General features: G+C 54.8%; 7 protein-coding genes across 7 annotated transcripts; 6 read left to right on the forward strand and 1 right to left on the reverse strand.

Annotated features, from left to right (window-relative positions):
- Positions 1-5072: 5072 nt before the first annotated feature.
- PG985_009972 (uncharacterized protein) lies at positions 5073-5810 on the forward strand (the record flags this gene model as incomplete). Its single annotated transcript, XM_066829740.1, has 1 exon — positions 5073-5810. One exon carries the CDS (start codon positions 5073-5075, stop codon positions 5808-5810), a length of 738 nt encoding a protein of 245 aa, XP_066682130.1.
- Positions 5811-8898: 3088 nt separating this feature from the next.
- On the forward strand, positions 8899-9225 carry PG985_009973 (uncharacterized protein; the record flags this gene model as incomplete). The annotated part of the gene is made up of 1 exon (XM_066829741.1): positions 8899-9225. One exon carries the CDS (start codon positions 8899-8901, stop codon positions 9223-9225), a length of 327 nt encoding a protein of 108 aa, XP_066682131.1.
- A 3414-nt stretch (positions 9226-12639) lies between these two features.
- Positions 12640-14001, forward strand: PG985_009974 (transferase CAF17 mitochondrial; the record flags this gene model as incomplete). The annotated part of the gene is made up of 1 exon (XM_066829742.1): positions 12640-14001. The coding sequence occupies one exon, from the start codon at positions 12640-12642 to the stop codon at positions 13999-14001; it is 1362 nt and encodes a 453-aa protein (XP_066682132.1).
- Positions 14002-14386: 385 nt separating this feature from the next.
- On the reverse strand, positions 14387-15556 carry PG985_009975 (uncharacterized protein; the record flags this gene model as incomplete). Its single annotated transcript, XM_066829743.1, has 1 exon — positions 14387-15556. The coding sequence occupies one exon, from the start codon at positions 15554-15556 to the stop codon at positions 14387-14389; it is 1170 nt and encodes a 389-aa protein (XP_066682133.1).
- Positions 15557-17005: 1449 nt separating this feature from the next.
- On the forward strand, positions 17006-17804 carry PG985_009976 (uncharacterized protein; the record flags this gene model as incomplete). Its single annotated transcript, XM_066829744.1, has 2 exons — positions 17006-17279; positions 17338-17804. 2 exons carry the CDS (start codon positions 17006-17008, stop codon positions 17802-17804), a joined length of 741 nt encoding a protein of 246 aa, XP_066682134.1.
- A 1747-nt stretch (positions 17805-19551) lies between these two features.
- On the forward strand, positions 19552-21845 carry PG985_009977 (uncharacterized protein; the record flags this gene model as incomplete). Its single annotated transcript, XM_066829745.1, has 2 exons — positions 19552-19696; positions 19756-21845. 2 exons carry the CDS (start codon positions 19552-19554, stop codon positions 21843-21845), a joined length of 2235 nt encoding a protein of 744 aa, XP_066682135.1.
- A 2283-nt stretch (positions 21846-24128) lies between these two features.
- Positions 24129-26829, forward strand: PG985_009978 (BRCA1 C Terminus domain-containing protein; the record flags this gene model as incomplete). The annotated part of the gene is made up of 2 exons (XM_066829746.1): positions 24129-24233; positions 24322-26829. 2 exons carry the CDS (start codon positions 24129-24131, stop codon positions 26827-26829), a joined length of 2613 nt encoding a protein of 870 aa, XP_066682136.1.
- Positions 26830-27309: the final 480 nt, after the last annotated feature.

Raw genomic sequence — 27309 nt, forward strand, 5'->3', positions numbered from 1 at the left:
CTGATATGCGAGTGCGTACGTGCGCGCATGCGTTTGCGGGCGTGCACGAGGCAGAGGATGGAAAGAGCGGCCAAGCGGCTGCACCAGGTGGTCGGATTGGAACTAAGGAAAGAGAACTAGCGGAGCAGCCATTTTTGCTCCATCGACTGTCACCTGTCTTTTTGGATAGCGTCCAGCGCCAGGGGAGGGGGTTACGATAGGAAATTGACGGCGGCTAGGTAATACTCCAATCTCTTTTCCAACCCCTCAGTCGGGCCACCTTGGGATGTCAAATCAGGCTTGGGTAGCGAAAGATTTGCAAAGCAGTTGCAAGGGGCCCTGCTGCTTTCTTGCAGAATTTTGCTTTTGGCTGCAAAGATTTTGTGACATACCTGGCAATCTGTGCCTCTCGCGGTGGATAGTGGTAGGGGTGTAAGTGGTGACTTGTGATAGAAAATATGGTACGGTGCAGGGAGCGTGGCTAGCGGAGTGCGCGCATCAGCCAGCGGTGCCCGAATATCGCGGTTACCTGGAATAAAAGAGCCCATCTGATAAACAATGTCGCATTGTCATGTTTAATATCGAAGAAGACAGCTTGGCGCACACTTGGCTCCTCATGCTTGATTGATGTCATGGACCAGGGCCGTCACTCATCGCAGTAGTGTCCCGTTCCGTGATAGCCGTGGCATATCAATATACCTTTGATAAGGAGGCTTGTCTTCGCGACATCCGCGATAGCGAGACTGCGAAGATGCGAAGCGGCGTGGTCGCAAGCGTTGCATTTTAGATCCTCGAGTTCCGAAATCTTATCAGTAGCAGCCAACCCCCGGCTTACTCACAAGTGTGTGAGTACATACCAAGCAATCTGCATGATCTGCATCCAATGGCTGGGCTGATCTCTGCTGGAATTCCTCGAAATGGAGAACCCGGAAGCCCGAGTTGCGCGGGCACGTGCCGGCAACTCGGAGGTTATCAGTCACTCTGGACGCCGAGAAGGGACAGATCTGTCGGAAACTTGAGGGCAGCAGATCACCCAATGCCGGCCTCTGGGCGACGTTTCGTTTCCATCACCTTCGCTTCCAACCTCCGTGAGAGACAGACATATGGTGCTCATCAAAACGAAACCGAACTGGGCCACGCGGCGGCATGCTCGTTGCCCCGGTGAACCGTTGGGCGTGTCGCAAGTGATCAGAAGGTATCCTCCAATCTGGCTGCCTGATCAGGCCCTACTGCTTGGCGGGACTGGGCTGGGTGAGGGGGGGTGTGTGTGTGTGCCTTTTTCTTGTCGAACAATTGTAGGCAAATTTGATGTATGACTCCGCTTCCAATTTCCAGTTCCAGCAAACTATCAGGTAAGCAGGCAGCCATTATCGAAACCTCGACTGAACCCAATGGTACCTGATGGTGGCTGGGTAACAGAAAGCTGACATGCAGTGTCCGTAACCTAATCGCAAAGGCGGTAATGAGATTTGGAATACACATTGCTGTCTCTAGTATTCCAACCAACCAGAAGAAACCGGCGGCGCTGCTACGTTACGCTCCTGTCGTGTCTCAAAGGAGATGACCGAAGCGAGTGGCAGACGAGAGGCGCTCGAGCGTGGCTTGGTCCGACCAGTTTCCGTGTTGGGCTGGCTGGCTAAAGTACTGACTTGCGGCAGTAGCCAAATTGATGATCTCCTCAGCCCTACAGGCGGTATGCAGTTTATACAATGGGCGCTCCACCGCCGTACTTTTGCATGCGCAAATCATCCCAAGCTTCACCAGCTCAGCAAATACGAGACAAGGGCCTAGAAGGTCAAGTGACCCAACTTTTTACCTTATTTTTCCTATTTGTCTCCTCGTAACCATCGTGGAAACATTAGCGGGGAGGACCCCTGGCGAGAGAGACCAATAATTGCCTGCCAAACGGGGGGTAAAATTAAGAAGAAAAAAGGGGACACAAGGTTAGGGCGGTGGCCCTTTGACGATGGCCTCGCCGCAAGCGTCGAATAGCAAGAGCTCAAAGTTTCAGGCCGGATATGCGCGGGCACCACACCGGCGTGACGTGGCTACCCATGCGCATATCATTGAGTTGAGAAAAGACGACCCCTGGCTCAACTGCCAGCATGCACCACCAAACCACAGCCCAAAAAAAAAAAAAAAAAAAAAGTAATAGGAAAAGTAATGAAGGAAATGATCAATCCGATCAGCCAATGCCAATACGATACGATGTTGCATAACGACACATTCTCGTTATGCGTCGTAACACGACGACGAAACTGAATACGCATGGAGTGTCCGTCATCACTAGCTACCCTAGATAGGCTTCTGTAGGGCAGGCGAGGCAGGCCAGGGTGCTAAAAAGTGCAAAGCCACAACGATCTCGGGATCTCGGCCAATGGCGTCGCTTCAGAAGTACGTCGTATAGGCGGCAGGTCGGCCAAGGAGGCCAAGGGGACAGATTGAACTTCATGATGTTCAAACGAGATGACATGTTTTAGTCGTATCGAGTCATCCCCGAAAAGGCGGACGACTGACACGGGCTGCGACCTGCAACCTGCGACATTGCGACTCTGCGACCGTTCCGGTAGCTCGGTTGGGCCATGATGTTCGATGATTCATCCCATGTCAGAGTGAAAATAGCTGCAGGCGAGACAGCCACACGTCGAATCAACGGTGAGCCCATTATGCACCGCAACTTGATTTCCCACACACACACACACACACAGCTGTACACGGCCTGCAGCGCAGCAGAGAGTAGAAACGAAGGAGGAGATGGCGAGAGCGCACGCATGCAATTGGGTATACCGCCAGAATAGTCATACGCGATTGCACGTTACATGCAGCATAGTACACACAGCAACAAAAAACCAAGGTACGGTAGATGCGGCACGGCACACAAAGCCCTGGTGCTGGACGGGGACCTACAGAATAAGGTACACGCCGAACTGGCCCGGCATCATGTGGCTTATCTAATGTGAAACTGGATACCTCGATACACGTTTGATGCGTGTCATCGCGAAAGCGTCATGGGTGATGCTGTTACTGGCCAGGGCGCAATGGATTATTATGGTGCAATCGTATAGTCGATCATCTCATCTGGATGCTCGGTCCAGAAGTCAATCCAGGCCCTTCTCAACGGTGATTCGATCCCATTCTTTTCGTTTCAGACCTCAAATGAGAGGGAAGCGAACAGAAGCGCAAGTCAATGGACGACTATAGCCTTGGAGGGGGGTGTGCGTGTGTGCAGACCTTGCAGGCATCCACAGTTGGGTAGGAATTATTAATCGGACGTTGGCTGCGATGCTGAGCAATCCAGTCCGATTCTCATAGTGACCCGTTCGAGTGGGGGGCCTGTTTTATTCTTTTCGGCGCTCTGGAAAGAGCGGAGCCCTGGGCGCAGGTTTTATGACAGGTACATCGCTGACAGGAACGAACGAGGAACGGGCTCGGAGGGATTCATCAGCAACCGAGCCAAAGCCGAGGCCGATACATAATGATCCCAGGGGAACGAGATCGAGTCACAGCGGGAGGGAATATGCACGCACTAGGAGCCAACTAACGGAGCGACGGTGACTCTTACAGTACAAATGTCACTGGCTGGGAGACTTGGGTTCGCGGGCTGGGGTTAAGCCATGGACTTTACGTGGTATTAATGTACCTGGAACAATTACAATGGGCTGGCTGGCCAGAACGGCTGGCCTGGCTGGGCTGGACGTTGTTACCAATGCCCACCCGGAGAGTTTTTGTGTGCGGTGGGTAATGGTGATGAATTGAAGGTACGTGTATTGTGGCTTACAGAATGCGCAAGAAATTATGAAAGCAACTGGAGCGCTTGATCCATGGATTGCTGGAGCCGCCAAACCGCCATTGCTGGCAGGGCCAAGATCCAGCATGGAGATGCTGCTGGGCCCCCCTGCTCCGCCCATAGCCACGAGACAGGCACCGGATCAAGGTAAAAGTAGGTACGACGGCTACCACTCTTATGCGAGAACGAGACGATGCGATCAGGGGACGATACCTACTATCAATGGAAAAAGGAGGTAACGGGCGGCTTGGGAATGGAAAACCCGAAAGCCGTCTGGGGTTAGGCGACAAGCTTCCAGCAGCTGGGCATAATTCGTAATACGCACTTTTATTACTTCCCTACCTTGCGAAGCGGCGGATTACATGTACACCGCCCATATACGTGGATTACACAAGCAGCTGCATACCAGGTTAGCAGTACCTAGCAAAGGCCTAGCACCAAGCCTGTGGGTGGCCCTGTGGTTTTCTGTGGAGCGCGCGGGCGGGCAGCCAGGAAGCAGGCAAAGCAAAGCAAAAAGTAAGAAGTACTCCGTACCTGGCGACCTGCTTATGTAGCCAGCATGGAGCACAGAATTCGTCCGGCCGCTCCCTCCGGCGTCTGTCTTCTGATCCGTTTAAGACCGAGACGTCGGTGTGTGGACACATGAGAACAGCGACTTTACTCCCTGCACACCCCCCTCTCGGTCCCTCCATCAGGCGGGTCTTTTTTGGTTTTCTTCGCCAGCATTACAAAAGAATCCATTGCCCTCCGCCCGGCCAGGCATTCCCTTTCTCCTCTCGAGATTCTTGAACACATACGATATTCTATAATAATAGATATAACTTGACCATCTTCAAACAAAGCAAAGCTTACCTGCCCCGGCATCAACATACCAACAACAACAACTGGCAGCGCTACCCAATATATTAACCTCTCTTGGGACTTGCTCACGAGCCTCGTTTCATCCGACTCGACCGTACCAGGTACCGAAAACGGCACCTATCCCTGTCTCATCTCGCGAAGTACCAAGGTACTCCGGTACCCTGGCAGGCCCCCCACCGAATCCAGCTTCTGGGACCGCTGAACCCTGCCTTACATCAATTATACAAAAAGGCACGCCTTAGTCGCTTCCGCTGCCTGACTCACAGGTCGACAAGAAAAATTGCCTGCCTGCTACTCATTGCATTGCACCATAATAGACACAGACCACACAATCGTGTTGTTCTTCTCATCAGTCAAAATGGTGACTTCAACCTCTTTCTCGTCTCCCTTACACACTACTTCCTCCAACACACAACAACCTACTTCCACAATACCCTCCAAGAAGATGTCCATCACACAAACATACTTCCTGGCCCACAAGGCCCGGGCCAAGCTCTCTCGCGAGGCTGCTCAACCCGATCACAACCTCCGCCTCCTCGTCGGCCACGCCAACCTGCTCGACTCTCTGATGCTCGACCTTGCCGAAGCTGAGCGGGAACAGGAGAGCTGGTTCAACCAATCCGTCCGCGGCGCCAGCTCCAAGAACAGCAACGAGGAGAGGCACATCCAATGGGCCGACTCTGTACCAAACCGGGCAGAGGAGGACTGGGAGGCCGACTCTTCCGACTCCGAGTCCGACTCGGACGACAGCGACTTTGATGACGAGGAGGACGAGGACATTGAGATGGCCGATGTCGTCTCCCTGAAGCGCATGCCCTCTACACCCGCCACACCCCAACTACCATCGATACAAGTGAACGAGGTCTTGGATGACGAGGACGACGCCGAGGAGGATGATGAGGAGGACTACGCCGCGCTCACACTCACACGATCGCCATCGCACTCCGCATCACCGCCCGAGCTCGACCTGGACTCCGAATCATCGGAGGACGAATCCATGCCGCCCTCGCCCCCGTTCGCATCCATACCCACATTCACCCAGAAGCGGAGGGAAAGCACAGCTACCGAGACCTACGACCCGAAAGCATCCGAGGATGATGACAAGTCCGATTTCTACAACGATGGATACTATTTGCCGCCGCGGAACCCCAACCGCCTAGTATCTGCTATATCGGTCTACTAAGTGACAACCCCACCACCAACTCGTCACTTTTTATCATCATCTCCTCTCGTGTCTTTTTTCACTCTTGCATCTTGGGCGGCGTTACAAAACGAATATACCACGACGGCATGGCATGTTTTACAAGCGCAGCGAACTTTTGCATTTCCTTGTTTTTTACTATCATCATCATCACTACGGACTGGGGCTATGGCTATAGCAGCAGAGCTCTATGACAGCAGCTCACAGTTCAAGGAGCTTTGGTACTCTGGATTGAACAGAACGGGGATTTCACCACTCACAGAAAGGGATTTTATCAAGTTGGGGAAGGCGGGGGAGCTTTCGGAAGATTGCATTGGCACATCACGGGGAGGTTGCTTCAGAACACAGATGGCGGGGCGCTGATCGCTCCCATGGCTCTTACAATTGAGCTGAATGGTCGAGTGGTCTTGGAACTTCATCACAGTCACAATTATTACTACTGCAATACTTAACCAGTGTGGAAGAATACAATACAAATTCAAATCCAAAACTACAAATTTGCCCAAACATGATTACTGCAACTCGTGAACTGCCCGCAGTCCTGTGACTCTAAGAATCTAGATCAACCCAATCGACATCATATCACCGCCTATCATCCCCAACCAGGCAACTCTATCGAGTCATTTAGTCCCAAGCCCAGTTCGGCCGATGATGCTTGATTGATTCGCAGATGGCGTCAATGCGACATCGGACTTTGGGGTCTCCAGGCAAGCTTCTCTCGCCCTTTTGTGCGTCAAACCGCGTGTATTGTGCTAGCTAATGCAACGAGCGAAACGCCCTCTGGGTCCTCTTTCCTTTGACTTTGGTGCTATGTAATCCATCCCCCATCGGAGACGATCCGACAAATGGCTCCCGCCTGAATCATCGTCGGAAGGACTAGCTAAGGAATCGAATCATCGTTCGCGGCTTCGCCCTGCGCTGCTCGGTAAGCGAGTCCGGCTCGCGAATTGCGTTCGGGATCGACGTTGGGTGCGTAGTGATGTACCTACCGTTCCAAACTATCAAATAACCTTTGCCTCCGTTTTGGAGTCTACGACGGCTACTGAGGTCACCACTACTGCGTGAAAGGTACCTAACCTACCTGCTGGAGATTCCGTATTGCCGAATCGCATCATTCCCTCTCTCGGGTTCTGGTGGGTGGGAGCTTATCCGAGCGAAGCTATGTAGCTTTTTTGGTGATGTTCATTCCCGCAGCCGGTCAAAGGATGATGGATGATGGATGATGGAATTGCTTTGGTAATCCCGCCGCCATCCATTCCATCCAACCAACCCTGTTATGTCATACCAACACTGATGAATGAATTCGCGTTTCGCCAGGGCGGGCCTAGATTTCGCTGGTCGCTTGCTCATCCATCCATACTTTCCCACCGAGGCTCACTGATTGATCAATTGATTGATTGACGGTTAACCGTTTTGCCTGCTTACTGCCCCTCAAGGTTTCGACGAATTCGTCTCTTCTCGCGAAAAAGAGAACGGGAGACGGGGCTGGATTGCCCCAGGTTACTCATGCCGTTCGTCATCACTCAAACCAAACCCCCTCCCCCTATCTATCGATCTAGTTTCTCTCTCTTTCGTGTCCTCGACTTACCGTTTTCTCGTCGTCAGCTGATGACTTGGTTTCGTTCCGTCGCCATTTGGACGCTAGTCTGTTCGTTGCCCATAGCGAGCAAACGTACCATCTTGGCGCCCTCGTATGGCCCATGGCTGCTCGCTAGCTCCTTGGGAAACGGAATGCCGTTTCGCTTGGTACGGGTACGCGGATTGGGAACGACACCAGTTGGGTTTTTAGTTTATCAGCTAGCTTGGTCCCGTCGGTTGCTGCGTTTTGGGCTTGGCCTACCCGCAACCAACCATTCGCATTGCGTGCACACTCAAATTCACCCGTAACTCCGTGAGCCGTGTGCCCTCTTCGCGCGCTTCGGAACGCAATGCACTAGGTGTGCTGTTACGGGGTAGTGGTGGTGGTGGACGTCGTCGGATGCGCGTCCCCCCGTGCTGACTGGTTGTGTGGACTATCACTTCCCATCACCGTTTACAGTAGACGTTGTGATGGTAGCCCAGCCAATCGGCGGCCGCCCTTCGTGCAGCATGGCACGTAGCTATTGGCTGATCCCTTCCAGATCCGCAGGGTCCTTGGGCTGGTGCCTGTGTCAAGTGCGCCGAGATCCATGCCCGCAATTCTTACTTGTGTAAGCCATGTGCCCGCGCGCGCCCTCTGACGATGCCCGCTTGCCTATGTGTAATAAGACCCTCCTTTCTAGCTTGATTGCCGACGTGGTCAGATGAGGGGGGGAAGTCTTATTATTCCACGGTGCCTGGATGATTGATTGCTGTGCAATACGATACGCTACGTGCCTCCTAGTAGGCTAATACCTCGGTACACTTGCTCCCAAGTGACGATAAGCCAAGTCGGGGTCAAGGTCAGCCAGCCAGCCTCTATCTCTCGTTCCTCGCTTGGCTGGCTGGCTTGGCCCTGGTCTTGGCATTGATTATCTATCGGTGGTTTGTGGGGTATCGATACGACAAGGCATTGATCAAGGAACTCACTCGTCTCCCCCTTTGATCCGCCTGGCTACTGGGCCCCGCGGGTAGCTCGCTCAGGTCAAGCAAGGTCAAGCTGCGTGCTAAGCTGTCAGGGCAGGCCAAACGATTTCTCCTGGCCGTGGTGTGCCGGGGCGGGGGGCAGGCAGGCACGGCGGGGGCCTCGAGCGAGCGAAACGTCGAACGGTCAATCCCGTGAGCCGTGCCTCAATGCAACAACCCCCTCTGGCCCCTTGGGAATATCATTCCGTAACCAGGTCTCCGTTACCAGAGTTATTCATAGAGACAGAGGGGGTCTTGGACTATGCAACACACGAACCGTTCTCATACGATGCCATTAACAACAGTCGTTCGTTTTCGACCGCTTATGCATTGTCCATTGACGATACACACGACAATATAGTACGATCACGTCGGTTCTTTTTGTTGGGAAATGCATGCCAACTGTACATACAGTAGATGCCGTAAGTGGTATGTAGGTAGAAATCACGAAAGTACCGAATTCCCTCCTCTCGGCACACCCTCCCCCATGAAACCAGATGCCGCGGCTTTGCACTACGGAAACGGAGATCCTCCTCTCTCTCTGTCGTTTGCCCCTCCTGCCGGCGACGACAAGGACGGGAAGGAAGGACCCTGCATCAAAATGCCAAATGCGGCAATTCGCAAACGGCGGAAATGCGAGTTTTCCATCGCCGGCTTGAGCTTCTCCAAGACGTGCCCTGCCCTGCTGGCCTGTAAACTGACCAACCACCACCTACCCAGCATGTGCGGTGGTCAGCAGGACGACCGCGCATCATTGCGGTGTTTACTCATGCCCATCCCGCAGCTTTTCTCCCGACTCTGCGGTCGCGAATAAGCACTTATCTTCGTTTCCCCCAAATGAGGTGTAACGGTAAGCAGTGTCTTTTGCTGGCTTTGCATCATTTGCCTGCTGACTGCATGAACACCCACCGCCATCTTCTCCGACTCTGCGGAACACGGGCAGTTGACATTGACTGTCTCATTCATTATTAATCTGCGCATATTACTAATTCCCTTGGGTTGGGCTTCGTATTTGTGCATTCGTATATCCCCGGCATAAAGTATACGTTACCCGTATCGTGACCGGGTCACAAAGTCACAAGAGAGTCGTGTACAAGTATTACGCGTAATAACCGCCAATGGGGGTCCTTCCTGTTTCCACCCCAACGCGAATGGGCTTGCGTGTTCACAAAAGTCAACAATCGACGACTAACGTCCAATCGATCACATACGATCGACCACGGATGCCTGTGATTTCATTACACATTAAACAGCAAGCAGTATTGCCCGTTCTGGGTCGAGGTGTACCGGTAGTTGGAAATTACCGCCTACCTTAGTTGGCCCTGCAGTGAACGACGGCGCTGATACACCGGGAGGGCTGATACTCGGCTGATTCCCCGCAAGGGAGGAGCCACGCAGGAGCCACGCCAGAGCCGGAGGCCTAGAACACCGAAACGGCCTCGACAGTTGCAAACGCCCACTTGGCCCACTATCCCACTCCGAGATGCTGTGTCATGACGGTCCCCGCCCTGCCCTGGGCCAGAATGCAGTGTACAGAATACCTACTATGTATTGAGCGTGTTAATCTCCACAAGGTCGCGGCAGTAAACTGGACACTATCCATCGAGTATGCGAGTATGTATGCCAAGCGCTGTCCGAACAAACCTTCATGCTGACTGGTCGCATAGTCACAATCTACTTACTATGTTGCCCTGCTGGCTAGTCCGTGCTGCGTGCTGCCTGGCTGCCCTGTTTGCCTTACATATGTGATGTGCCATACTGGATTGCTGATGCGCTGTAAATTTAAGATAAGTGGTGGTGGTGTATACACATAAACCAATCTGCCCTACAACCCACTTTCGCCGGGTCTGATTCGCCCAACCGGCTGCTCTCCTACGTTTTTGTGAGGGGAAGAGGCCCATTTTGCCTTGCGAGAGCCGTTTGCGTTCGAGGCCCTATATCAGGGCGCCTGTAGTAATAGTTGAAGGCATAACTTCTGCTCTCCCCAGTTTTGACTTACGCACATATATGCCTGGGTAGCCGCCCTGTGCCTGGCAATTTGATGTAACGATCGGCCGATTACCACCTACCAGCCGCCGGCCGGGATCTCCAAAGTTGGCACTCCCGCGCCTTGATAGATTAGATTGAGTAGAGCAATCATCCCCACATCCAGCAATTGATGTTTTGCTATCGAGCGCTACCTAAGCGCGTACAATTGATCTCTGCATACGCCATAACAACTGCCAAGTGGGCTGTCCAGTATTCACTATCCCTATGTACCTAGGTACTTACTTGCATCTTAGATACCTACCTCATATTCAATGCCAAGAATGGGGGTTCGGCGAGGGCCATTCTCCCCCACCGCTACAAGGTCGCATCAGCCCGTCGTGGTAGCGGGCGGAATTGCGGTGAATGATTCATCGGCCGGCGCCCTTCTGCAGCAAAGATACGCAACCACCATGCAATCTCATCTACCTGGTGATGCGCTGGGTGTGTGCACCACTTCCCGGCAGTCCCCCTTCGTCCTGATTGGCAGCTGATCAGCGGTGGCTTGGGCTGATTGATAGGGCGGGACGACCAAGCTGGCGGTGTTTTCCTTGTGCGCGTGTGTGTGTCTTGGAGGCAGGCAGGCCGGGTGCATCATCCGTTCGCCCATTGGCTGGTTGGCTGTCGACTTGTGCACAAAAGGGCGGAGAAACAGTTGGCAGAGAGAGCCGGCAAAAGCACAGGGTCTTACCTTGGTCCGGCTACGATCTGGCTGTGCCTGACCGGCAATGTGGGCGGGCGGCGTCTGTTTGCCCAAAGGAAATCACCGTTCTCTCTCTCTCTCCAGATTATCTGAGACCCAATGAGGCTCGTGTGGCCTCCTATCGAGATGCAGCTTCGAAACCGGGTGGAGGGAGGCGCACCACCCGGACAGAGACTAGTGGTTGTCGATAGCCATGGCACGGCACCAACAGCTTGCAGCGTGTGTCCTGAGCCTGTCCATGTGAGGCTCAAGCATGGTACTGAATCTAATAGTACGGGACAAACAAGATAGATTTGATTGTCACCTAGCAGAACACCTAGCACCTAGCTGGGGCCGACTCAGGTGTGAGTGAGGTGGGCGGGCCACCCACACCACACACCCCATCATCGGAAGGCGGTCAGCGAGTCCATCGCGGTGCATATGTAGTAGGGGAGATTGCCCTTTGGGGCCATCGCAGGATGTTTCCTGATGGTTCTCCGGGGCGTCGGATGCAGAAGATATGCAGCATGTCGTCGTCGCTGTAGCCCGACATCAATATTGCGCACAAGAGGCTCCAGGCACAATGGGGCGAGTAACTACAAACAGTTATGCCGAAATTGGCAGTACCGTAACCAGTCTTCGCCTGGCACTGTTACTTACTAGTAGTATGCACATGTAGATGCATAATAGTTGTAGTCTCGCTGGCAGTATTCGAGTGGCTGGTGAACTTGGGCGGGTCGAAGGGCCTCAAACGGTCTCCGGACCAAACGCCACGGCCAGAGACACACTTGTTTGGTTATCTCGATCGATTGGAAACGAGATCTCAACTGACAAGCCCGAGGTCACTCCGGCTTTTGCCCTGTTCCTGGCTCCCTGAGACGGTAGGGCAGTTGGCAAGTTGGCAGATGGGGGAGGCTCCAGTTAATCCCGAGTCCTTCGCTCATATCAGAATCACCATTCGATAACGAAGACTTTTGCCGCCGGGACACGCGGCAGGATGTTTCGACTATTTACGATCACGGGGAGAAGTGGTCCCTGGGCCTGCCTGCTTGCTCAAATGCAAAATGATACAGCCACCCTCCATCGGAGAAGATCAGCCGGCCGGAAGGGGATCAACGGCACCGTTTGGATATGTTACGGTCATCATGTGGCTCCTAGTGGCGACCCGTGCCTTCTTCTCTCCGTCAGGGCAGTCTTGGTAGGTGCTTGCGGTACTTCGAGTCTCTCTCGGCGGTCGGGTGTCTTAAGACCGCCAAAGTCCGTTACCCCCACCAAAATTTCCGCAACGGCCGGTTAACGCCAATTCCTGCGCGCCAACCAACCAAGGCCTGACATCATCGGCCGAGTGTGTGTGAATGCTTTGAATGCGGACTTTGAGCAATCGCCGACAGTCGCACTTGTGATCACATGTAGCTAGACAGCAAGTGACACAGGTATAGCTTCCATTTTCAACGTCACAAGGCTACCAAACCCCACACAGCCTCGTCGCAATAAGGCACAGCGCGATCCCCATCCCCCGCGATGCAAGCTCTGCCTCGACGCGCAGGCGCGCGCCCTGCGACAGCAGCGACAGCAGCTTTACGGCGGAGCGCTGTACGGCAAGAGACCCGAGGCTCCTTCATCTGCAGCGCCTGCCTCAGCCTACCGAACCGAACCTTCTCGAGCACTTCGCGATGTAACAGCGACGACAGCGTCACCAGGCCTGCCCCGACCACCCCGCCCCCCTCGTCGGGCTACGCGGCCCTGCCCTCGCGCCGCATCATCTCCATCGCCGGCGTCGACGCCGCCAAGTTCCTCCAGGGCATGATTACCTCCAACATGAACGACCTGGCGACGCCGGGGCGCGCGGGCTTCTACACGGGCTTCCTGCAGGCGACGGGCCGGGTGCTGTACGACGTCTTCGTCTACCCGGACACGCTCGGCCTGGGCGGCGGCGGACAGGAGGACGGCCCGCCGACGTCGTTCCTGATCGAGTGCGACGACGCGCGGGCGGGCGCGCTGATGCGCCACCTCAAGAAGTACAAGCTCCGCAGCAAGTTCAAGATCCAGCTCCTCGAGCCTGGGGAGTGCGCGGTATGGCAGGCCTGGAACGACGCCGCCTTCAGCGCCACAGGCCAGAACGGAACAGCTGAGGAGGATACGAACCGTCGACTCATCACAGACCTCCTGCCGGACCAGCAGGGCAAGATCGTCCTGCGCGACCCGCGGTCCCCGACCATGGGCCTGCGCGTGCTGGGTCGTCCAGAGTCGGACCCCAACGTGCAGGCGGAGCCGAGCGACGTGGGCGTGTACCGGATCCGGCGGTACCTCGACGGCGTGGCCGAGGGCGCGGCCGAGATCCTGCCCGACGCGGCGCTGCCCCTCGAGGCCAACATGGACTGGATGGGCGGCATCGACTTCCGCAAGGGCTGCTACCTGGGCCAGGAGCTGACGATCCGGACCAAGCACCGGGGCGTCGTGCGCAAGCGGATCCTGCCCGTCGTCGTGTACGGGGAGCACGAGGCGCCGCCCGAGAAGCTCGAGTACAAGCCCTCAGCCCTAGAAGGAGAGGGTCAGGAAGGGGATGGTCTGTCGGCCGCCGACGTACCCCACCTCTCGAGCATAGGCCGGACCGGCCGGAAGGGCCGCAGCGCGGGCAGCTTCCTCGACGGCGTCGGCAATGTCGGGCTGGGGCTCTGCCGGCTGCAGATGATGACGGACGTGCAGCTGCCGGGCGAGGCGGAGGCGGCGGCGGCGTTTGACCCGAGTAAGGAGTTCTTGATGCAGTGGGGTGGCGACGAGGAGGGCCACGGGGCGCGGAGGCTCAAGGTCAAGGCGTTTGTGCCGGAGTGGCTGAGGGCCAAGATCAGTGGCGAGGGCAATGGGGAAGCTTCTCACTCTTGAAGACGGCTGTAGACACAGGCGCTCGCTTGGACAGGTGTGCGTCTTTGCGAGGACAGAGTTCAAATACATGTATCATTACATCACGTGCCAATGGAGTAGACGTGATGAGGAGAACCCAGAATACCCCTCATATAAATCATACTGGTACAAGCTCATCATCCGAGTACTACATTCTTGATGCTTGGTGACTGAGGTTGAGGCATCATTATTGTTGAGTTGACCCTAGCATATACAAACATCCTACGACAATTCAGTTGCCACCAAGGTTGGGCCATACACGTATTTGTATTATTATGTATTCTCAGGGGTAGATGGGCTAATTAACGCTCCGAGGTAATTCAGTTGGACAGGATGGTTGGGCGAAGACCTGGTGTATGCGTTAGATTCACACATCAAACGTAAATTTCGCCATCATTGCCGCGAACGCCGCCAGAGCCGCGACTCGGCAGCCCTCACTTCCACCGCGGGCATCGCTCTTGCCCGTCGGCGTCGCCGTGGCCGACGAAGTCGACGACGGCAAGGCTGTCTTGGAAGCCATCGAGGCGCGGTAGCTCGCGGCCGCCTGGGGGAACGCCTCGCCCTCGTTGCGGGCGCAGCCGTCGGGCACGTACGCGTCCAGGGCCGCCTGCGAGTCCAGGCCCAGCTCCTTCGGCGTGATGACCTGCGGCTTGCCCCCGTCGACGTCGGGGCAGTAGTTGACGACGGTGTCGATGCCGGGGCACTGGTCGATGCAGGCCGTGGCGTTGGCGCGGTCGGCGGCGGTGTAGTCCGACTCGTACTTGGTCCCGAAGGCGGCGTGGGCGCACTTGCGGGCGCAGGGGTAGGCGGCGCAGGGGACGGTGTGGAGCTGGAAGCCCGGCCAGGGGTCGCCCTGCAGCTCGAAGGGGTAGAAGCCCGTGCCGTCGACCGTGCCCTCGAGGTCGGCCGTCGGCAGCATGTCGGTCAGGTTGAAGCCCTGCCAGTTGTTGTCGTACTGCAGGCTGGACTGGTTGCTGCCGTAGAGCGTCTTGCGCCAGCTGCTGGCCGTCAGGTTCGCCAGCGTCGCCTTGAAGCCCGTCTCGTACCGGTCGAACCGCGTGCTGGCCAGGTCGTACCAGGCGCCCGACGGCCCCGCGCCGGCGGGGATTCCCCCGGGGACCACGAAGTCGGTGATCTGCGTCTTGCCGCCGTTGGTGGCGCGGGCGGCGTCCCGGTTCAGCGGCAGGCAGTCGATCAGCACGCACACGGGGCCCGACGTGACGCTGCACTTGGCCGGGTTCTCGGCCGCCGAGCAGCCGAGGGCGTCGCCGTACCCGCCCGAGGCGCGCGCCAGCTCCACCTGCAGGCTGTTCCAGCGCGCGTCCGGGTCGAACGTGCCGCCGCCCAGCGTGTCGTGGTACCGCGTGTAGTTGATGGCTTTGACCAGGAAGGGCGTCTCCGCTTTGACCGACTGCGGCGAGCACATGCGGAACGGGCCGATGGGGTCGTCGAGCGTGCAGCAGTCGGCCGCGGCCCGGGAGATCAGCAGGGCGGCGCTGCCGAGCAGGGCCGTGAGGGAGGGAGTGTGGGAATGCATTAGGGGCGAAGAGGAGGACGCTCAAAAGCCGTCCGAATGAGAGAAAAGAGTGACTAGGATGAGCGAGTGGCTTGGTGAGACGTCGAGACCGAATCTCGAGCCTCGGGAGTTGGGAAAAAGCAATGAGTGATGTTGAATTAGGCTGCTGTTTACGTTTGAGATTGAGCTCGCGATGGCCCGTTCCTTAGCGGCGCTTCGAGACCGACTAGGGGGTTCACCGAGGCGCGCTAACCCCGTTTCATAAGCACTTCATTTAATGACCATGTTTGAAGCGGATCTCACGGCCAGTACAGTTTGCCCAAATCTTCACCGGCTCAATTGGTTCCTCAAAGGCACGCCCAACTCCGTCCGTTCCCAAGTCGCCCTTGATGAGAGATTGTGAGGCGTCTCACCCTCGCCCTCGCCCTCGCCGTCTATGAAGTCGCCTCATTGTATAAGCCCCCTCGCGATTCCAGCTGAGCAGGTCGCTGTGCATTTTCCATTCGTATACACCTTCACTCGTTACGTCGAAGCTATATTGGGCATGGGACGTGAGCCAGACTATGGAAGCGACGAAGTTGACCAAGCAATACCTTCACTTAATGCAAGTTTGTTCCTAAGACCACTGGTCACCCTGGCGATATTAAGGGTTTAGAGCCATACTATGTGTGCGCTATGTACATTCTGGTATATTTCAACATATATTTCTAGGAAAAAGAAAACGCATGTCCTCCTTGTACCTGATATCATGGCTGGGATTTTTGGTTGTCCGGTCCCAATGTTTCATACGAACAAACACCCTTCCCATGGCCAAGAAGGATCCCGGAAGTATCGAAGGAACCTTCAAGAACGATTGGGGCTGCTTACTTGCACGTGTCATTGCACCGTTATGCATCAGGAAGAACGGGCTGGGGGAGGGCGTTGGAGATGCTCAGTATAGGGGAAACTCCTACGTTAACATCGCATAGTAGCACTAAGTTATAGTGCCCCCACGATTATATCAGCAACCACACCCTAGTAGTGTTGTTTTAGATAGGAGGTGGAAGAAACCGGGAACGGGTGTCTGGAGGTGGCGTCTCTCGGGAAAGGGCTGGACCCAGCGATCGAAACATCTGGCCCCGGCACACTGGGAAACTGAAATAAGGCTGTTCAATGAGAGCCCGAGATTGGGCCTGCAATATGCACTAAAGCGTATTCAGCTTACCAAGATATCACCCTGTGGCGTGATGTGGCGCCTGTACGGCTGAGTTGTAGAGGCTTAGGAGCAATCACCGTATGCCGATAAGAGCCTCGTCGTATGTAGGCATATGCAAGTCTCAGTGGATCGAAGGACCCGAGCAAGCCACCATGGTCTCCTTCTTGGCATCATATCGACTGGGCTACAAATGTCACATTCTTCCCCGCTCGAGACTCTGCGTTTTCCTAGTGTCTAGTCGGACGATTCGAGGCATTTGCCTATTACAAACAACCATGTATACCATAGCGACGAGCCTTACACGATCAGTGGCATACTGGATATGCATCGTTGCGGTCCTCCTTGTCTCTGCAGCACAGGCAGGCAATATTTTGGACCCATGGACCGCGGGTATCAACAAGGACTATTCGAACAACAAGCAACTCGCTGTTGGCGACCCAATGACCATCGAATGGAGTCTGGATAGTGGCGAGCATCTCTACGAGCTGAAATTGGTGCAAGAGACCTGGCCAGGAGGTACGCTGAGTGGCGTGTCTGGAACTATTGAGGGTGAGTAGTGAACCGGCTATCCCATACCACATTCATTCTTGGCTGATACAGTATCAAGATGGTATCCAAGGCACGAGGTTTACCTGGATCGTGTCCGCCGTCGAGTTCAACCTATCGTTCACCAACATATTTCATATACGGGTAACCAACGGAAACGATAGCGCGACCACGCACTACTTCAACATCACCACCAACAGCCCATCAGCACCGACTGCAACCGTCTGGCAGACTGCGGGACCCGGCGGCGCCCGCGATAAACCGCTTTCGGACGGCGCGGCAACCGGCATCTTCGTGGGGATCGTCGTGGGCGTGGTATTCATGTTTGCGGGACTTGGGTGGTGGGTAGCCCGAGCTCATAGGGAGAATAAGCGGATAGAAGGAGATGTGGCAGTTGTGGACAATGTCGATGGGGCGGTCGACCAAAAGGACACCACGTATGGCGCTAAGATTGGAGGCACCTCGATCAGCGAGGTGGAAGTGCAGCCTGATGTATCGCGTCCAGGTTACCAAGTAGGCGGCAGGTAGAGTTAACAACACGATGTCAAACCTTCTAGTTTCTGATAGAAGGCGAAGAGATTTGCTTTAGCATCTCAGGCTCAGTCAACTACCAAAACCGCATACACATGAACGCCAAAAGGGGAGACTTAAGGCCTAAATGTTGGAATATATCGTGTTATAGATCCAATTCGCCATGCTAGCATCAAAATCCGGCTTGGAGATATGACGTAGAAACTGACCTTCGAATGGAGCTGCGTAAGTGGATATGGGCAATGGCGAATTAGAGCGGCGTGAGGAGAGACGAACCAGGGAAGTAATGCCCATGGGTAGTCGGGACCTGTGTGACAAGGTGGATAGTGTCATGTGTCCAATAGGCCAGACTTGGAGACGGATTCTGGTTGTCGCAGTCAGAGACAGAGCCCGAACTGATGTTCAGCGGATGAATAAAGAGTCGTACTTTGTTAACCCCTGGAGCAGGTTTTGAGCTGCTGACAGCTGAGTCACTATGGAAAGAAAAGGCGATCTCTGCCAAGCGTTTGAGTATATGTCTGCACAAGGCATGATAAGTGCCAAAACAAAGAGAATGGTGGCACAAGGGATATGGAAGGGGAAGGTGCTCGGCTGTGGCCCCGTCAAAATGAGTGCAGTGACAACTGCAATGCATAGAGCCCATGCCCAAACGCTTGATCATGTCACCCGTATTGACCTATGCATACATAGAAAAATGCTCTCAGTACAACATATATGGCCTTTGAATCATAGGGTTGCAGAAGGCTGTGACTTGGTTGGCAAGTACGTCAAGGAGGAGAAAATCCTTGAGCCGACAATGGCTCTCGGAAAAACAGTGTTAGCCGAGATCACATTCGATTACTGAGTAGTTGGCACGGTTAACACATCCATCGTTCGAGGACCTGGCTATCGATTTGGGTCACTTTTGGAACCAAAGAGGCGAGGTCTGTGGGCTTGGGACAGGATATATTGACAAGCATCGCCCCTTTACCCCTCTTATCTTAAGGAAGGGTTACAGTCAATACTACCCTACTACCTAACAACTAACACCCCCCTCCTTACGGCCGCAAATAGATATCCCTGCTACGAAGTTACGGTGGAGCCGGCTCTTAATGGACATATTCAGCGAGCCAATGAGGAAAAAGGATATGAATCATCAGCTAGAGAAACGCTGTTGAGAACTGACTCCCGCTCAACGCCCTGATTGGCGTCGAACTGCTCAGTGGGAGTCGCGGGTAGGCCGTTCCTATTCACCTTCACTTAACTTCTTTCTTTTTTTTTCGATTCATACCAAGGCTCCCGGTAGAAACAAAAGACTCACAAAGAGCAGGTTACCTCAAAAAGATCACGGTCACCCAATAGTCTCTCGAATCGGGATAGACGCATGCGCGCCTAAGACTGCATCTACTCAACATTTCCATGACTCTTCACCTCACTATCCTACTTGGAAACACTCGGTATCATGGCACTAGAACCAATCATCCCAAGCGATCTTTGCAGCTCATGTAAAGACGAACCATGGGGTCTTCCTGGGTGGAAGAAATTCTTTGACGAGTCCGGCGGCAATGCTAGAATACTTAGAGTTGACAGGAGCATTCGGAACCTCATCGAATATACGGTGGAAGCCAAGGCGCTATATGATCAGAGTCAGTATTGCAGGTGGTGCTACTTGATCATCATGCATTCCAGTGACGGCGACGGGGCCTATCTGCCCCGACGGTTTGAGGACTATGACAAACATGGACCCGATCAATTTCCCATCACAATGAAGTTTTGTGCGCCCCTTCACACCAGCCCAGGGAAGATCAACTCGATTAATGTCAGTCTTATGTTGTCCCTACCTGGGGATGACGGAAACAGCGGAGGGCTCGCTAGGCTCGCTATGCAGGTTGCAGTGTGGTGCAAGCCAGGTATAGACTCTTTTGGCATGTTCACGAGCCTTGCACTGACATGCTAATTATTGTCGTAGGCAGCTTAGCCAGCGAGGTATTTTTCTCACCCTCGGTTCATCACGATCAAGCTGTAGGATATGACGCCGACCTCGCGAATGATTGGGTCAGTACCTGCAAGAACGACCACTGGAACTGCAATACCGAATCGGTACCTCCCCTGCCGACCCGAATTCTTGACCTCTCAGGCTCAGTGGCATCAAACTTTGTATTACGAGAAACATACGGGGAAGAAGCCGAATATGCTTGTCTCTCGTACAAATGGGGGAATACAAACGGTCCCAGCCGCCTCGACTTTCCAAGCCTGGCACGGTCCATGTTCAACTCGACAATGGGGCCCCAGGACAGCCGCCTCCCTATAACATTCCAGGATGCCATGAGAGTGGTACGGAACCTCGGCATCAGGTATCTTTGGATCGATGCTATTTGTATCTGGCAAGACGATGACGAGGACAAGAATCGCGAGCTGGAGAAAATGAACAAATACTACGCTAATTCTACACTCGTCATTCAACCATCGGGTACAGAATCTGCCAGCGAAGGCTTTCTTGACCCAGCCTACCAATCCAGAAACAGTGATGTTTTCAACTACTTACACCCTCTCCCCTTCAAGTCCGCCGATGACCGGGACGATACCATTTATGTATGCCCCACCGAAGAGGTGAGCTGGTACAGGAGAGCCGACGAACCGGCAGCAAAGCGCGGCTGGATATTGCAAGAAGAGACTCTGTGCAGACGGATCCTCATTTTTCCCTCCGGCGGCGGCATGATCTTTCGTTGCGACTCGAGTTTCCGCGAAATGGACGACGGGAACGTTGCGTACGATCCAGAAACCTGCGACGATCATCCACGCCACTGGATTAAAGAGAAGCTCATGGAAGAGCATTCGACACCGCAGATGATACCCTTCGAAGGCCGCTTGGGTCACATGTTAGAACACGTTCGCCATCTCGCAGACGTGCCAGGCCTTAACCCTCAACTCAAGATAGGCGATGACCACTCATGCTCTATTTGCTTCCTGGGTGACGATACGGTTGATGAGTCCTCGGAGCATGGTTTTACTCGCATCATCCCGGTCAGGGCTTCGAGTGATTCTGACGTTCCTGAAATGGCAGCTGCCTTAGCTAATGCATTAGCTGTTTTACGTATACCAGGTTGCCCCGAAATGATGGTGCTTACAAAGCCTCCTCCAGGCAAGGCACTTCCTGACGGCATCCATGATATCTGGAAGCACCTAGTGACCGACTACTGCGCGCGGGACCTGACGAATAGGTCGGACAAACTACTCGCCATCAGCGCACTGGCCAAGGAGTTCCAGGAGCGTTACGGCGATGCTCTGGGATCCTACCATGCCGGTTTGTGGTCCAAATTCGCTCCAACAGGACTGCTTTGGTTCTCAACCAAACAAGAACCACGTTACCACGAATATCGTGTGCCGAGCTGGTCTTGGTCGGCCGTCCGAGAGGCCAGATACACAGCCCCAGAGGAGTACACGGATGACTTTGCCGGGGGCGCGGACTTTAAAGAAATGGATGTTCAAGTATTATCCTTTGACGCCATTGAAGAGGATGGCGGCGAGGGTGAGCAGATGGTGCTCGTCGCAAAACTACTGGATGCGTGGTGGGGTCTCCGCTATGTTGAACCTGGGGATGGGGATGAAGAAGAAGACGGAGAAGAAGACGGGGAAGAAGACGGAGAAGAAGACGGGGAAGAAGACGGGGAAGAAGACGGGGAAGAAGACGGAGAAGAAGACGGAGAAGAAGACGGAGACGGAGACGACGACGATGAAGAGAATGTCGAAAGCGAGGATAACGAGAATAAGGATAGAATCATCCTCTTTGACGAGAATTGCGAGGAGTTGACCAACAAAGTGTGGCCGGACCATTTTGTCGAGTTGCCCCTATCGGGTCGGGAAAAGGTGACAGTTCTATTAGTAAGGCGGTATGTGAGTGGCATTGGGTATAATCAGGATCAGTATGCGGAGGTTCTGCTTTTGCGCAAGCGGGAAGATGGAGCTTACATTCGTGTGGGCTTTGCTAAACCGTTGCTCGAGGATTTCGATGAGATCTGGAAACCCAAGTTCAAGGCCGATACTATTGTCCTAAGATAATAGCGAGTGAGAATTGGTATACATCGAACGGGAGGTAGACAAGGAGTGAATGGCCTCATGAAATTAGCAGTATGAGTTTCCAGGTGTTGATGATGTGACGGCCCCGCTGCGCCACCTAGTTTGACAGGATCACGGGCAAGGGTTGCCGGGCGGGAGGCGGTGCTGCCTCGAACCTGGGAAGCTGGGTGGGCGGCGGCTGCGAGGACCCGGTATCCACCCCGCCGCCCTCGAGTCTAGGACGCCGGCAGCAACAACGGCGCCGCCGATCAGGAGGACCTTGAATTGCAGGCCTAGGCGCGCGACTGAGACGGGATGAAAATGTTGAGCAGTGGTACACGATGAGAGGTAGACAGTTCAGATCTCTGCAAAGGCGACTTACAGAATTCTTTTTCACAACGACGAAAAAACTCATAAGATAAGCATCAGCGGGAAACACTTCTCAAACAGGAAGAAAATAAATGGCATCTCACATACAAAGAAAGAAGAAAAAACTAAACCGTCTACTAGGCCCTCGAATGAGCGCCCCCTCCTGAGCTATGCTTCTGGACCAGACACATCCTTTGTATAAGTGTTTTGTTCCTGTGTGCCTACTAGATCGTAACCCACCCGCCTCTTTCTGCGCAGTCCAGAAGCCGCTCCTAACAGGGCCAGGGACCACCATGGCTTGTCTGTTTCCGGGAATTTGATTTGTGATGGGTTCGTCGTACATACCGCTGCGCCAACGGACCTGTACTCGCCCAGGTGGTGATGGTTTGATTGTAATTGCGTTACTTAAGGGTCAGTTCGGTTTGCTGATTGCCTAAAGATAAGATATGGGTGGCCTGAGTAAATGGAGGGGGGAGGGTGGTTGCCTGGAAGAAAGCTCCAGGGTGGTTGGCCAACTTGACCACCACCAAGGCACCTCCAGGGCAAACACCACGCTTTGCTACCCAACCACCACATGACCTGACTGACTTCAATTCGTGATGCTCGTTACTTCGCATCTCGTGATCCGTGAACGCGGCCTATACACACCTAGTTCATACCTTCCAGACCTGAAGACCACAACAGATGAGCAGCTCCTTATAAGTCACCTACCACACAACACCACTACAACAGCTATAACTAACTTCTTTACACAACCAGCACTGCCTGTAACTGGCCAGAATAGAATCGAACAGCACACATAAGATCATTGGGAGTTTCGCATCACCACTCCCACACCATTCATGAGACAAACCCTTAAGCTCCCGGCATCATTTAGGTTGCCACATCAACACCATCTACAGTGTTTTGCTGCAAGTAACGGAAAGTCATTTATATACAAGGCGAAGCGTGATATGGGAGATGCAATTTATCTTGCATAATTTTCTCTCTCGAGTTGATCTACCTACAGTGATGCCTATCGTCATGAGGCCGGCTTTTACCTACTGGAATTCCATATCGGGCCTGCTCTCCGATGCCATAGACAGCAGCTAACTCTGGAGTTGTAGCTACTTGAGCTTCCTTCTATGTACATCAGAACATGCCAGCGAGCCTCAATTAATCTTCAATCTGGACTGAGCCATCGTGTTAGCTATCAACAACAGATAAGCTGACTACAGAGTGTAACAAGTTTGCCCTGTACCAATTGACTGTACTGCATGTATAAACCACATATCATTACTGGCAGTTGGTCGAAGTTGAAGATCGCTTACTTCCTGCACCCAATAGTATGCTAGTTGTCGATTACCCCTATCCGCTGCCGCGATCCTAAGAAGACTGCGTGCCGTTTATGGCGTAGCGTTTCCGAAGCAGTCCAATGACCACGGATTAATAAGCGCGATGCAGTTACCAAGCATACAACAAAGAGATTGACGTTCCTGCCAGCTTCCATTGTCTTTAAGAGTGTTTGGCGGCCGGTGGTGTTGACGAGGTGACGTTGAGAAAGACAAGGGCACTAGCTGGGACGCGATGAGTGGTGCCCCACTTCGCACCCGCCAAGCCCGCTCTTCAATGGATCGTCCAGCAATTCGGCTCAACGCGACTTCGACTGGGCTTTGACGCGCCACAATTAATTGATTTGGACTGATTCGCAGCAACATTGGCAACGGCAACGGCACTTACCTTGGAACCACACCTGCACCCAAAACATTACAGCATTTGCAGTGGGTTTATGCCAGGCACTACATACTTATACTGTATTTATTTCTTCAACGCCTGCCAACCCCGACTCGCTCCAATTCTGTCTGTTTTCTTTGGTCTGGTCTTTCTTGGCTGTTGGTTACCTGCCTGGAATGCGTCACTGCTGTTGCTAAGCCAGCGATGAACTCGCCGCCTACCTCAGAGAATGGTGGGACGGCCTTCGACCCCTCGCAGCCCTTCGCCGGTGTTGTCGTCTGCTGCACAAGCATCCCGCCCGACCAGAGAGTACGTCAATCTTTGTTTGGACTCGCGTCTTATATCTGCTTTCCGCATATGTTCCCAATTGACTAACTTGCCTGCCCGCCACCTCTAGACCGAGATCGCCACCAGGACGGCCGATCTGGGAGGCGTTCACAAGTACGACCTGACCCCCGACGTAACCCACCTCATCGTCGGTGACTACGACACCCCCAAGTACCGCCATGTCGCCCGCGAGCGCCCCGACATCAAGCCCATGGCCGTGGGCTGGATCAACGCCGTCCGGAGTCTCTGGGTCGAGGACCAGGACATCGACTTCGCCGCGCTCGAGGCCCGCTGGCAGCTCAAGCCCTTCGAGGCGCGCGGCGCCAACCCGGACAGCCCGCACCCCGAGGAGCGGGAGCCGGGGCGGCTGCTCGTGTGCCTCACGGGCTTCGAGGAGCACGACCGCCTGTACATCGAGGAGACGGTCAAGGCCAACGGCGGCGAGTACACGGGCGATCTCTCTAGGAAGGTCACCCACCTCATCGTCTGCAAGCCCGAGGGCAAGAAGTACATGGCCGCCCGCGACTGGGACATCACCACCGTCTCGCTGCTGTGGCTCAACGACAGCGTCGACCGGGGCATGATCCTGGACGAGGCCTGCTACGACCCGCTGTTCCCGCCGGAGCGGCAAGGAAGGGGCGCGCGCAAGGTGGTCAAGCAGCTCCCGCTCTCGGCGAAGCGGCCGCGCGACGGCTCGGGGGCGCCCCCGGAGGAAGGGCGCAGGAAGCTTCGGAAGACGGCCAGCATGAAGCTCGCCAAGGGCGGCAACAATATCTGGGGCGAGATGATTGTGAAGAGGTCGTCGATGGACCTGTCGAGGCCGGCTCTGGATTCTCGGGCGGCCAGCATGTCTGCCATTGACCAGGCGCCCGTGCCGCAAGCTTCGGAAAGCAGCCAACTCTCGCGCTCAATGTCGAGTGCAGACCCTACGCCACTCCCAGAAGGCGGCGTCTTCTCGTCCTGCAGGTTCTTCGTCCACGGATTCCCCACAAAGCGCTCCCAGATTGTCTGCGAGCATCTGGTGTCACATGGCGGAGTAGTCTCCTCTTCACTTGCCGACGTGGCGTCTGCGTCGCATCCTGAACCGGTCGACCAGCGCTTCTTGATTGTGCCACAGTCCTCGCAGCCCGATACGCATCCCACCCTACCCGAAGGAGTTCACATCATCACCGAATTCTACCTCGAGCGGTGCATTCACAACAGACGTCTGTTTCATCCCAACGAGCACGTGCTTGGAAAACCGTTCCCCCTATTTCCCATCGATGGGTTCCAGGAGCTTACTATCTGTACCGCGGGTTTCAAGAATGAACAATTGAACCAAGTCGAGAAGACGGTGTCGCAATTGGGCGCCAAGTATGCCGAGAGGCTGAACTCCCAAAGCTCTCTGCTGGTGTGCCCTTCTCTCAAGGACGTCCGGAGGCAGAAGTTAGATTTCGCCATTCTTTCCAAGATCCCCGTGGTGAATGCCGAGTGGCTTTGGCAGTGCATCTCGACCGGCTGTCTGATACCCTGGTGGGAGCGGTACATGTTCCCAGAGTTGAAGCAGCGGCACTCGATCGACGTCGATCCGGACCTTCAGCGGCAAAAGCAGAAGCTGGCGAGGACGAGGTCCGAGCCTGTCTACAAAAAGCCCACGTCGGGTCGCCGCTCCCAGGGTAGCGTACTTGACGAGAGCGCTTTCAGGGATGACAGCAAGACCTCGACGAAAAACGCCGTCCCCGAAGAGACTTCACACTACGAGACTGCACCAACCCAACCGCAAGAGTTTGCTGATACAGGCGCGGAACCTCATCCTCTCTCCGAAGCATCTGGAGCGTCATTGAACAGCAACGGCAAACAGGCATCAGATGCGCCATCCAAACCCGATGGTGGGTCGAATCGAAAACCTCTGCGGCGGTTCCAGTCGGGGGCCACTGTAGCCGACTCGGAGGGTGGCGACGGTGATGAGTCGGATGAGGCGACATCTGTCCGGCTCCCCCCTTCGGCCGATGACCTCGCGCGATCACGCCAACGGAAGGCCGAGGCGGAGAAAGAGGCGGCAGCAGCAAAGGAAGCAGCCGCAAAAGAGGCCGCGAAGATGGGGGAGCGCGAGGCCATGGCCAACCGCCTCGTCAACCTGATCCCGAACGGCGCGGGCGACGGGTCGGCTCGTGCTCCCGCTCCCCGGCGCAAGCGCGAAGTCTTTGGGCGCGTCATTAGCAACGCGTCCGCCACTTCGTCGGCGAGCGGCGACAACAATAATAACGGTACTGTCGCCGCCGGCGGATCCACGACGACTCGACCCCCCACGCGCATCGACTCCCTCAACAGCCTCGAGGGCGGCTCGGCCAGCCAAGACAACACCATCCTGGACGAGGACGGCGCCTCGACCAAACCGCCCGCGACGCAGATCAACTACGACAACCCCGAGGCCGAGAACCATCGCAGGCTCATCATGGCTCGCATGAAGGCGGGAAGCGGCGCGGCCCTCGAGGAGGAAAAGGTGCTTCTTCAGCGGCGGGAGGAGCCGGTGACGATGGAGACGTTCCGTGCGGGGCCGACGGCGAGTGGGGCGGTGAGGAGGAGTCGGCGTCGTTGATGATGACATGTTGAGAGAAAGAGGAAAAGAGAAACGAAACGAATGTGGTATTTTTTTGACGATCATGGAATGGGGTGCATGGATATTGTGTTGGTGCGGTGCGTGCGTGTGGGTTGCATGGCGGCCTGTTTCTGCGGTATAGTTCCTTTGGGAGATTTTTCATATGCCTATTGTATGTATGGCGTATTGGTGTCTGTTTACTTTGGCAGTCATATATAGGATCACGACACGAAATGACAAACGCATTACTTTGGACTCGGAGCTCTTGGGGCGGTTGGCATGTTCATGCATGTACTACCTTCCAGTTGATCAATAATGTACCTAGCTGATCGTCTCACTCAGGTGTTTTGTGCAATCCTTCCTCGAGTTGCCCTGCGTTCTCCAAGGGGCAGTCGGCCAGTCGGAGTCGCTGATTCACTCGGTCCATCAGTAGTCGGTACTTGGCATCACGGATGGAGCAGGCCTACATGCATTGTGCCA

The sequence above is a fragment of the Apiospora marii genome (genome assembly GCF_038362585.1).
Source record: "Apiospora marii strain CBS 49790 chromosome Unknown utg000006l_segment0_segment0, whole genome shotgun sequence".
In the NCBI taxonomy this organism is placed as follows: Eukaryota; Fungi; Ascomycota; class Sordariomycetes; order Amphisphaeriales; family Apiosporaceae; genus Apiospora; species Apiospora marii.